Raw genomic sequence first — 13,255 nt, 5'->3', positions numbered from 1 at the left:
TATTTATTTGAAGAAATGTATACCTGTATGACAGGCTAAACGGGATAGAGCCTTGAAACCTGAATAATAAATGTATCTAAATATGACACCCATTCCAGATTTTAAACGCAGTGTCAATGGCAAAACTTTCAATGCAAGTTATGTATTTCAAAATATGAAATAAATTATAGATATCAGATTAAAAAGAACACCTATGTTGATGTTTTATACGTATTATGCATGGCAAAACCCCATACAGTACTGTGAGGTTAATATTCGGTGTTGTTTTTTATGTTTTTTCTACTCTTTAAGTCTAATTATAATGGTTGAGGTGAACTATCTCCTCATCCACGTAAGCCGCACCTCATTTCAAATCCTATTGGTCAGCCAGTGTGAAAGCCCATCCTGGTTCGATGGTACCAGCCAATCAAAACGCTCAATGTCAAATGGAGCCTTCCATAAACCACGCCCACACGCACCACTTGCAATGGTTGTTGTGGGAAATGTAGTTCCGCTGCTTGTGATTAAAAAGGGCAGCAGCGTGACAGCGAACTACAATACGCACATCCTGGTTTGAAGAGACGTTCACAGACTCCAGTTTGACAGCAAGACGAAGAAACAGAGAATTAACTTTTGTTTGCTGTTTTATACTTAACAGTTTGGGATAAGAGGACAGTATCATTATGGTATGTAAAGACATATGTTAGACCAAAAGAAAATTTTAATTCGGTATAATATAGCTAGCGTTATTAACAGGCTGGATGCGGGATAACAATGCAAGCTAACGTCAGCTAACGTTTCTTTTCATGGGAAGTGAGCTAATAAGTTAATACTCGTAATTCACTTGGCATAATCCATTTGCTCTTGTTTACTTTCTTACGTACGAGGCCATGGAGTTAACCAGCTTGGTTGTTTTTTGTCCTGAACCGGAACGAGTTTAACATTTCTGTGGTTTATATTACTGACGTTAGCTAGTTACTGACGCGTTTGAGCCCAGTTCGTTCACGGTTAATCAGGACATTTGGACGGGTTGGTTGAAAATGAGACGTCTCCTGAGCGTGGTCATGAATGCCCCCAAACTATTCAGGCACACCGTCTCTCCGTTTACCTTAAGATACACATATATTCTGCCGTGCACCTCGTCTTTCCAGGGAGACAGCATTTGCAACGGGACGCACAGCAGCGGAAAAGCGTTGCTGTCAGATCCTCAGCTGTTTGAAGCCCAGTTTGACGAGCTGGTGAAGGAGCTCTCAGAGAGGGACATCACCGACCCTGCACTGGCTGATGCTCTGACCAGGCTGAGAGAGGTTTGTATGTTCTCATGTCTTGTGCTGAGTTACCTCCAACATGGGGCTCATCAGCTGTTTCATTCAGTTCAATTCAATTTTATTGGTAGTGCCAAATCATAACAAATTGTATCTCAAGACACTTTGCACATAGAGTAGGTCTAGACCACACTCTGACTTATCTATGATTTACAAAGACCCAACAATTCCTCCATGAGCAGCAGCAAGTCTATTATATATCATATATGCAATTTCCCAGCTTGGGATCAATAAATTTGCTGTATTTATATTCTATTCTTTGTACAATGGTGGAAGAAGTACTCAGACTTTACTTCAGTAAAAGTAGTAATACCACACTGTAGATATAAAAGTAAAAGTACTGCATTCAAGTATTTGCATTTAAATGTACTTAAATGTACTGTTTGAGTGTGAGTTAAAAGTACTCATTATGCAGACTAATATATTATCAGATTAGAAGTTTTAATAGATTCATGTAAATATCACTTTAGTGTTGCAGCTGGTAAAAGTGGGTCTAATTTTTGTTTATATACTGCTGTGTAGCTTAATCTATAACAATATATGTTATTTAATTTGTTGTTAATATTTTGTATGAATAATCTGAATCTCTAATGTAACTAAAGTTACCAAATACATCTAGAAGAGTAATAACTACAATATTTGCCCTGGAATTTAGTGGAGCAGAAGTATAAAGTAGGTTAAAATATAATTACTCAATTAAAGTACAAACACCTCAAAATTGTACTTAAGCACAGTACTTGAGTAAATGTACTTAGTTACTTTCCACCAATGTACACAGTAAGTAATATATATAGTAATAGTAGTAATATCTATTTACACTAATTATCCTGCAGTCTTGCTCACACAGTGGCAATGAAAAACACATCTATCCTATGTTATTCTTCTAGGTTTTGGTGTATAATTCTCCTGGAGGCAAAAGGAACAGAGGTTTGTCTGTGATTGGCTCCCTGAGAGAGCTTCTCCCACCCATTCAGCTCACACAGGACACAGTGCAGCGCGCTCTGTTGGTTGGCTGGTGCATTGAGTTGGTAAGGACATGTTGTGAGTCTAGCAATATCCCTCATCTTTCCTGTTGTCAATTACATCCCATTAAAAGGCCCAAACCAGTGCAGTCTATCCCTGCATTGTTGACCATACTCTGTTAGCCACACCTTTTACAGGGTGACAGGTTTCCTCATTACAACAGGCACTGTCGTTTGTTTTAAGTCAATAACTCATATTAGTCCTGATACCATGCACTAAATGCTCACTAGTGAACCAAATCCTTGAACAGTCCCCATCAAATGCACAATTTTACCTGTTTTAAAGTAACATTTACTAAAACCTATAGTGCTTAACTATAATTACTTTTAGGAAATTACTTTTTTAACATGGAAATATACAATTTTGACTCCTTTTTAAAAAGGAAAAAAAAAAGATTTGTGTCTTCAGTAGGAAGCAATGGACTTGGGAACACAGTCAGGGCAGGGAGGAGAGGAAGTATTGAGAAACAGAATTCTGTGTTGTGTTGCTTTCGTTCTTTTCATGGGATTTAATCGACAAGAAGATAACTATAAAATAATGCCAGCCTTATGCTTTGAAGTTGAACTTGTGGTGCTGTACTATCTACTATGCGGGCTTATGTGAATCTGCAGCTTGTAAAGTTAAAGTCTATGGGAACAGAGCAGGGACACAGTGGTTTATTATACCTCAAACCAATACATTCACACCATCCTCAGCCATATTATTTATATATGATTTTCTGAAGACTCAAGCTCCACAAGATCAAGGTCTTTTTTATAATAAAAAGTAGGTGCTTTATTTTATTTTTTTTTTTGTAGAAAGCTTGAGTTGTTATGTTCCTTCCAATGTGTTGCTGAAGCAGCTCACAAGCACAGATTATGACTGTTGTAATGTCACTTTGCCAGGGTGTTACGTTCTCTCAGTCATTAGGGTCTAAGTGATACGACTGTCTCTTGCTTGCAGCTTCAGGCATTTTTCCTGGTGGCAGATGATATCATGGATGGATCTGTGACTCGCAGAGGACAGCCCTGCTGGTACAAGAAGGTGAGACTTGATGTATTCCAGAAAAAGAGAGACTTCAATGTCTTTTTTTGCTGTTATGTGAGCATTTATTTTCCATGATTAATGACGCCCTCTGTGAATGTTTGTTTGTTTTTCAGGATGGGATCGGCATGGATGCCATCAATGATTCATTTCTTCTAGAAGGTTCAATCTACAGGCTGCTTCGCATACATTGCAGGGATCAGCCGTACTATGTCCACCTACTGGAGCTATTTACTGAGGTACTACGAGTGGTGATTGATCACACAGGCACACACATTAACACAGGATTCTTACTGCATCTCTTTGTTTGTTTCAGATCTCTTTCCAGACCGAGCTCGGCCAAGCTCTGGACCTCATGACGGCTCCCCCTGGTCAGATTGACCTCAACAGATTCACCATGGACAGGTAGTGAAGAAAAATCTGTTAAAAAATGGCAGTGAAAGATGTCGTTTACCAAAGCAAATGTGTGCAATTATTTCTCTCCTTGTCTTTCAGGTATAAAGCTATTGTGAAGTACAAAACTGCCTTTTACTCCTTTTACCTCCCAGTGGCAGCTGCAATGTACATTGTAAGTAGCTTGCTGTTATTGTTGAACAGTATGGTCTGGCTGAGGTTAAACACTTTGTAAAACATGAACAAATACATACAGAGAAAGAATGTCTTACCTTTACCTTTATTTTATTAACTTTTCTGAGTCAGTCAGAAAAGAAAAAGACCATAAACTACTCTAAAGTATTTTTTATGCATTACATGGTATCAGATCAGTGCATAGACTGTACCAGCATTTAAGGCAGTATCAGAGGCATTTCAGATGAATGTTTTAGATGGACACACATGATAGAAGGAAAGTAACAGAGTGATGTCATACTCTTTCTCATCACTACTTTATCATACTTGTGTAGGCAGGAATTGAGAGTGAAGAGGAGCACAATAATGCCAAGAACATCTTACTGGAGATGGGAGAGTTCTTTCAAATTCAGGTAATTACTTTTACACATCACATAATAATAATAATTTTCTGCAGACAGAAGAGTTCATAATCACCCCATTGTGTATCATTTGCAGGATGACTACTTGGACTGTTACGGGGACCCTGCTGTGACAGGAAAGATTGGTACAGACATCCAGGATAACAAATGCAGCTGGCTGGTAGTGACGGCTCTGGAAACCATGACTCCTGCACAGAGGGCAGAGCTGGAGGTGGGACTTTAGATAACAAACCTTTTGTTTGAACACTGACAAATATGTTCCTGTTTTATTTTCCTGCAAACTTTAAAAAAAAAAAAAAAATTTTTAAAGGTGTGGTATTACGATATATTGTACTATTTATATACTTAAGGTTTTATTCACGGTTTCCATCACAAAAACATCAGAGAGAATGCATGAATATTTAAAAGTCCCATGTGGCACTTCTTTTTTGTTTTTTGCAGTTAATGTTAAAATTAGCTTAAATACATCATTAAAATTTTTTAACAGACACATATAACATACAAATATTCAGGTTAACAACAATTTGCACATAGATCACAATAAGTGATACAAAACCATATGATCAATATAATGCGATATTGTTACAGGACAATAACATAAAAATACACAAATAATCATATTTTTTAAAGGCACAGTTTCTGAATATGGGCTGTGGGCATTTACCTGAGGATTGAGTGTTTTAATACTGTGACTAAAGCACTTCTACCTGCTTTATAATAAAAAAATAAAATAAAACATGGATATGTCACTTTTTGCAATACAGGACCTTGTTGAACATTAGTACATGTAAGAGATTAAATACAATGCACACTACAATGATGTCTCAATTGGATTTGAGCAAAGTGATTATGTGAAGTAAGTGTAATTAAGACAATTGACAAAACTAAATGCTGAAACACTCACAGATCTTTTTTACTTTGTCCAAAGTTTATATTTAGTTAAAACGTCATTCAGCTATACAAATAATAATGATTTGCAGCAGTACACATTTTTATTGTATCATTTCCATTTCAAGTTCAAACAACTTTATTGATCCCAAAGGGAAATTGAGTTCAGCAGTCCACAGCCGAGACAGAGTGTACAAACTGGACACAATGAATTTTTTCATGTTTCGATCCTTCGACTCTTCAGCCCCCACCTTTTAAGAAGTTCTACTAGAGTGGCTCTCTAGTAATTTAGCAAAAGTAAATTTCATCTCCATCTCCTCCTCAGGTATGTTATGGGCGCCATGATGATGCCTGTGTGGAAAAGGTCAAAGCACTGTACAACACCCTGCAAATGCCAACACTGTACCACAAATATGAGGAAGAGAGCTACAAGCGGCTACAGAAACTCATCGCCTGTCACGCTCAAAACCTTCCTCACTCAGTCTTTCTCAACTTCGCCAAGAAAATCTACAAAAGGAACAAGTGAGAGGGAATGGTGGTCATAAACAGGGTCAGGTGCATCAGCCTGGTTTCCTTTGGACTTTTATCATGGTCACAGATAATCTTTATCTCCTGCTACGTATTTATTGAACACAGTACATAAAGAACAGTGTCTCCAGTTGTTTCTCCGCTGCAGAATCCCATGGATAGAAGAATGACACATGGACTGGTCCAGTTTACATATTGTTCTGCTCTGAGGAGTTCAGTGCAGGATGAAGATGCAAATAACATCAGGTAGTTTTAATTTTGTAGGAATGGATGTTTTAATTAAGAACTAGAAGAAACAGTACATATGTGACAGCAGATGTATCCTGACCGAGGGTCAAACCTCATCAGTTTTCTAGTTGCATATATTTTTATACTTCTGCTGTAAAGTCTGTCCCGAACGTTGCTTTGAATAAATAATGTATGAACAGTATTTTTCTTCTCTCTATTTCATTTGTTTGTGTTGGCTGTAGAGCAAAAACAATTTGTTGATTTAAAATATATATACACACACACACACACACACACACACACACACACACACACACACACACACACACTGGAGATCGAAATTAAAGAACCACATTGTGTCAGAAAAGAAGATTTAAACCATGTTTTCTTAGGGCTATAGGATTAAAAAATGAATAGGAAGTGTAGAGGCCCCTGCTTTGAATGACTTCAGCACATCTGCGCCCACTGGACATCACTAGTTTCTCACTCTGCTCTGGTTTGATCTTGGTCCGTTCTTCTTCAGTCTCTTACACAGTTCAGTAACTGTAGTGGGTTTCTTAGACATTACTTTGTTGCCGAGGATTTTCGAGAGATTCTCTATGGGGTTTAGATCTGGACTCTGGGCTGGCCATTTCATTGTTTCAATATTCTTAGCTTCAATGAACTGCTTAACCTGTTTAATATTGTTGTTATTGTATGGCATTGTCTTGTCTGTCAAAATTGCGGGCTGATTGGGAGACATTTGCAGTGAAGGTATTGCATGTTGCTGAAGGAGGTTCACATAAACATTTGCATTCACTCTGCCATGTAACTTTACAAGAGGCCCAATTCATGCTGCAGGAACCCAAACCATGAAACTTCCTCTTCAAATGTAACTGACTTCTTCACACACTTTGGGATCAGTCTTTTCCCATTCCCATACCAAACATAATGTTTCCATCAGACACAAATAAATTAAACGTACTCTCATCACTGAAGTCACTCTGGACCAGTTATCCTCTGTCCACACAACATGCTGCAGCAAAGGCAAGTCCCGCCTTTTCATTATTTCTGCTGATGAGAGGTTTGGTCACTACAGAGTGGGCTTTCAGTCCAAATTGTCTTAAACGGCGTGACATGTCCTGAGACAGATCCTCAACTGATTTCCCATTGAGAATATTTGCATAATTGTGCTAACTGTCCTCTTGTGCACTTGTTTTATGTAGACGGGCTGCCTTTTGGGGGGACTTAAATTAATCTGTGTCCTTGTAAAGTATCAATATTCTTGAAATCAGGACTTGGAACGCCCAACCTCTCACAGTGGCTGTTAGGGTCATCTCTATGGCCTTCATCTGGACATCCTGCTGTCTCAGGGTTTCAGTCACCTTAGAGCAGCTTACCATCTTGCAAAGTAACCAGGAGAGCTGCCAGATAAATAGGGTGTCCAACAGTTAAGTAAATTGTCACCATTTGCCACATTAACACCAATGAGGAGGTACAGACATCCAGGATAACAAGTTTTGGGGGATCAAGGGAGGTATCTGAAAGTGTTCTCTAATTTTGCTCACTGATTTCTTCACATAATTAAGATTTTTGTTGAAGGCTTGGTTATTTTAAAAACAATGCTACTACAGCAGTGGTATCGTTGCATATATACAGTATATGTATATAGTACTAATATAATAGATACTATACAATTATAATCATTGAATCTCAGTCATTTCTCAAGTAAAAACATTACTGTTTCCAAATGTGAGGATTTGATGCTTTTGTTTGTCATTTAGTAAATTTAATCATTTGTCTCTGGGGAATTATAATTGGCATATTTGACCATTTTGGGGCATCTTATAGATTAAACAGTTAATTCAAGATTTATCAAGAATGTAGTTTGACAGATTAATCGATAATAATAATAATAATAATAATAATAATCATGACTATAGAATCAGTATGTGAGGCTTATGCTAGTTAATTACCTTGAGGACAGTCTAATAATGCATACATGAATGAACTGCGGATTTAAGCGGAATTAGACACATTTTTTGAAGGAGGTGAGGCTGAAAATGGCACAAGATGAATTGGGTCTGGTGATAAGGCTAGTAAGGGGTGTGGTTTGTTGGATGCTCGCGAGAAGACAGATGCTGAGGCTGTCAGTCGGAGAGAGATCCACATTCACGCGGACTGGGATGTGAGCGAGCCCGACGAGATGGAGACCTTCATCCATCTTTACCTGAATCTGAATGTGAGTCGATTCCCAATTTATTATCTTAGTATATATGTATATTTTTTAAATGTTTTCAAATGGACCTGCAGAGTCTAGTCGGATAAGCAAAACCCCCTTACCCCCACACGGAGCCTGCGGAGATCTGGAAACATGCAATTTCGCTATTAACAGTGATATTTCTTCAATAGATTTTTAGGTCAAACGTATTTTTATTATTATAGGTTTCAATTGCAATCTGAATATGTGTCATATTTGAGTAACAATAGGGGCGGATGGGCCTGTTTTATCTACCAGGGCGATGCGGTTGGAGGTACCCCCTCCTCCTCCTCCCCCCATCCTCCCCGTCTCCACCAGCTCTGTGGGATCAATAAATGCTGGGGTAAATACTGTACACGGGACGGGTTAAATTACATCTGATGATATGCTGTTTTTTTGTTGTTGTTGTTTGTTTTATTTCAATGCTTTGTTGGCTTTAATGGTCATTCTGACAAAGGCCCAGTGTATAGGCAACAGTGATTTATATTCCTCAGTGATGTGAAGGGCACTGTGGAGGAATATATGAGCAATAGCCTTCGGTAGATAGGCTTTAAAAAGGCAGACTCTATGTTATTCAGTGCCGCTGCCTGATTATTTCATGCTCCAGTTAAAATGTTCAGTCATTGCTCTAGGTAGGGTGTTTTTTTTACATTATAACATTTTTTCTTTTGATCTATATATTACTGCCTCTTGTCAGCTTGTAAGGATGTAGTGGCACAGATGGAGACAGCTTAACTGTAAACTCATGAATATCAGTGCTCAGTGAAGCTGAGTGACAGTTATTAAGATATGAATTAGCTGACGATTATCATCATGTGGATCATTTCATGTGATATGTGTGTGGGTGTTTTTTAATTTGAATAGAGAGATCTGAAAACCAATACATAGAGGAATAGGACATAGTGTGAAACAAGATAGAGATTGCAGAAAATCTGTAATGTTTCAAGTATTTGTTTAACTTAACATGTCTCAAGGCATCTCAATGTTAAAAGAAACTACGGTACTGCTGTAATGCTACACAGAAGATGCATCATTTTTTTAAGGGCTGCAACTAGCAACTGAACTGACGATTATTTTCTAGATTAATCAATTAATGTAGCATTCTGTCACCAATGTCAGGAAAAAAGTTAAAAAACACCAGCACAGTTTCTCAAGATGACGTCTTCAAATGTCTTGTTTTGTCTGACCTACAGTCCAATGATAGATTGAACCACTGAATAGACTTAAACGATTGATTATAAGCACAATTGCTGATTCATTTTCTGTCAATTTATGAAATGATTCATTATTTCAACTTGAATTGTTTTCCTTAAGTGGTGATGCTTGATAATGTTTTGTTTTTGTGTTTGAGACAGTGTGTGCTCATATCACTGCTGCGCCTCCCAGGACTTGGGGTTGTTATAATTATAAAACAGAAAGCCCAAAATCAATTGAGTTTTAATTAAAAGTCCAGATGATGGGTTTAACTTCAAAGACTTAGCCTAATATGAAAACATGTGTGGAGCAAGAAAACGGTCTTTGCAGAGCAGAATTTAGCTTGTAGTCGTTATTCACTGTGTCTTCTTTGATGTTACAGGATCTTGGGAGTCAAGCCAAGATGTGACCGTCACGCCGCGCCATAGTTTGGATCTGCCCTGCCTTTACAACACTTGTTTCTATAGCAACAGAAATATCAGAGTACCATAAAAAGTCCCTGTCCCACAATGCAGTCCTCTAGCTGCTCCTCTCAGCCTCCAAAGCCGCGGCGCTTTGATGTCAGCAGGCGGACCAATACTGTAGCTGGACCAAAGTCTCATGGCCCTGGTTTCCAGAGGGAGGATAAAAACATGAACACAATCACAACATCCTCCCCTCGCCGGGCTACTAAAGGCCCGATCGTGCCCACCAGGGCCAGGGTGGGAGTGCAGCCTCGCGCACCAGTAACACAGTCTAGGTTTGGCTCACAAAAACAGGTTTCCACCATCTCCAAATCGGCTAAGCCCAAACCGAAGAGTGTTCGTGCATCGGCAGCAACGAAAATTGCACCTGCAGCCGCTCCACCTCCGCTTCCCTCTGTTCTCCCTCTTGACCCGAACTGCAACGAGCCTAGCCTCCCATGTCTGTGCTGCGATGGCCGATCCCCACAGGACAACAACAGCATGTTCAACCATAACCACAACAACAATAACACCGTCTCTATCAGACAGCAACTGCAGATACCGCCTCCCCCGGCCCCGTTGCCCCAGAGGCAGGATGGGAAAGGGGCCAAGGAGCAGGCTCCCTCCCAAGCAAAGGCCCAGCTGGAGGCCTGCGCCCGCCCTTTACCCGGTCTGAAAAAGCCAAGCCAAGCCAAGAACACAGACGCAAGCGCTGATCTGGACAACAAGAAAAATGTAAAAGTAGAGGAAGAAGATGACGAGGAAGAAAGCAGTGGGGATATTGATATTGATGATGATGATGACGAGGCTGACAATGATGATGACGATGATGATGATGACACCCTGGTCCCCTCGTGCTGTGACTGCCCTCCCTCCCTCCTGGAGTTCTCCCTCTCTTCCTCTACCTCCTCGTCCTCCACTTCCATCAGCTCCTGCTCTGATCTAGAGTCTGACTGTGCAGATCAATCCTCCTCCATCTGCTCTTCCCACGACCAAGATCATCTATCCATTGCTCTGTCCCTGAAAGACTGCGCTCAACCACAAACCCCAGAATGCCAGCCTCCTGCACGTTCACCGCCATCCCTTCCACCCCCATCCCTTCCTCTTAGCCGCAATCCATTCGTTTTAACAGCACAGTCCCCTATCCCCTCTTGTTCCCCAGATGAGGGCTACCCCTCTGCCCTGGACTCCCCTTCTCCTGACTACTTAGGAGTCAAAGGTGATTCTGAGGTCACCAAACTAGGTTTGCTTGACTTTCTAGAATCAGTGGGGGAGTTTGGAAAAATGGAGCGCTTTAGCCAGGTGATCCAAGTGGCTCGTTGGGATCTGGAGGGGGAGCAACACTGGGATGTCCTGAGGGATCGGCTAGATCACCTGGATCGATTGGAGAAGGTGAACAGGGAAGTAAAACTAGCCTACATCGCCAAACTCCATGAGAAAGGATTTGATCTTGGAGATCTGGAAGAGCAGGATCTGTCAGATGTCATGGATGAAATGGGCAACATCGACATTCCCTGGAAGTTGTATAAAAGCGGCAGAGGAACGATGGCAGACTCTCAGGAGTTTTCAGATGCAGGAGTTGACCTCACTGCCCCATCAGACTGTGAGGATCCTCTTGTTCCTGATTCTCTGACCCCCTCTCCTGTCGAGCCACCGCCTAGACCCCCCAAACCTCCAGCGCGTCATGCCAGCGTGAGCTCGGACCTCCACACCTACATCAATATCAGCAGGGAGACCACCTCCATGGCTGTCTCCACCTCTCCCACATTGTCTACTTTCTCTCCTAACTCCTCATCCCCCACATTCACTACTTTTAGGTGTGAGAAACCCCTACCTCCATCTCCACCCTCCATTCCTCCTCTCCCCACCTCTAAACAGGTCCCTTACCTGACCCTTTATACCACCCCTTCTCCACCGCCATCTATCCCCACCCCAACTCCACCCATCCCTCCCCCACGGAAGCGGCACCTTGCCAGGAAGGAGGCACAGCGGCTCGCTGCTCTTCAAGCCCAACAGGAAAAGACCCCCCTTTCCCTTCCTCCTCCTACAACACGTCCCCCACCTCTGCCTCCTCCACCAGTTATCTCCATCTCCTCTTCAACTCCCCCGGCCATACCACCTCCACCTGTCCTGCCTCCTCCCCCCTCCTTCCATGCACTGGATGTAGAGATTCGGAAGCTACTGATGCTTGCTGGATTGACCCAAGCTGAGCTACTTAAACTCAGCCCAGAGCTTGGTGTTTGTGTTGGAGGGTTAGAAGATGAGGGAGATGGAGATCATGTTATTTCATCTAGGTCCGGGGAGCCACATGAGTTCAGACTTAAGGAGAGGGAGGAGGAGAAGGAATGTGACACCGAGTTGATGGCCAGAGACGGATGGCTTGGCAGAGGCAAGTTGGATGGAGATCGAAGAGCAGATATAGCTGAAGAAGGCGAGCAGAAAGACGAGAGCACACAAAGGACCACCTCATTTACTGAGATGGCAAGGAGAAGGAAGAGGATCAGCGGTCTGACCTCCGACCCTTATTACAGCACTGGTTTTAGCAATACACATGAAACTAAAGAAAAAAGTATGAGCTTTGAATCTTTCCGGCATCCTGCCGAGGTACCAGATTCACCTCCCCCTCCTCCTCCTCCTCGCCCCTTACCCCCAATCCCCCCATCTGTTCCACACCACAAAGTCAGCACTCTCCAGGCTAACTCTGCACGGCCTGAGCGATTTGATTGGCTCATAGCATTCACACCTGACAATGAAGCCCCACCGCAGCTTCCACCCCTGGCAATGAGAAAATCCCACGTGGAAATTCAAAAGAAGCTCAGTTCATCTGAGTCTCCAGGGTTAGCCCCAAAGGTCACAACTTTTAAAGAGCTGCGTTACCGCAACAAGAGCGCCTTCCCCACAACAAGGGTGTTCACTGATCCAGACCCTGACCCAACAGTTATTACTCCAGATGCAGACATACTGTACAATCTGAGGTGGAGAAGAGAGATGGCAGGCGGTGACGGCAACGAATGGGAGTACACGTCTCAGGCTCAGGCCTTCTTCATGCAGCCGCCACCAGCCCTCAACTCAATGGCCGCTCTGAAGGAAATGCTCCAGAGAGCTGACGAGGAGGGTAGACAGCCGGAGCTGTGCCCATCGCAGAAGATCGGCTGCTCAGTCAGTGACAGCAGCCTGTGGACAATGGGCAGAGAGTGGGAGGGTAAAGAAGTTAAGATGGAGGAAAAGGAAGGGAAAGAAGAGGAGGGAGAGGAGGAGAAGGAGGAGGTGAAGGTGAGAGGACAAGCCGATGGAGGAAGAACCTTTGAATCAAGAACCATAGGTGAGTATAAATGATCATGATGTTGATAATAAAGGATGCAACTGAATTCAGTGACACAGGGGAAGGGGTCTGCA

At 41.9% G+C, this 13,255-nt stretch overlaps 1 protein-coding gene across 1 annotated transcript; it reads left to right on the top strand.

Annotated features, from left to right (window-relative positions):
* The first annotated feature begins 546 nt into the window (after positions 1 to 546).
* Positions 547 to 6,144, top strand: fdps (farnesyl diphosphate synthase (farnesyl pyrophosphate synthetase, dimethylallyltranstransferase, geranyltranstransferase)). The gene is made up of 10 exons (XM_083917849.1): positions 547 to 665; positions 1,131 to 1,286; positions 2,192 to 2,332; positions 3,270 to 3,350; positions 3,467 to 3,589; positions 3,667 to 3,755; positions 3,846 to 3,918; positions 4,253 to 4,330; positions 4,416 to 4,550; positions 5,553 to 6,144. Exons 1-10 carry the CDS (start codon positions 663 to 665, stop codon positions 5,751 to 5,753), a joined length of 1,080 nt encoding a protein of 359 aa, XP_083773975.1. The 5' UTR covers positions 547 to 662; the 3' UTR covers positions 5,754 to 6,144.
* Positions 6,145 to 13,255: the final 7,111 nt, after the last annotated feature.

This window comes from Echiichthys vipera, assembly GCF_963691815.1.
Source record: "Echiichthys vipera genome assembly, chromosome: 8".
NCBI classification, from domain to species: Eukaryota; Metazoa; Chordata; class Actinopteri; order Perciformes; family Trachinidae; genus Echiichthys; species Echiichthys vipera.
The sequence above is the reverse complement of the archived record's forward strand: the minus strand, read 5'-3'. Positions and strand labels throughout refer to the sequence as shown.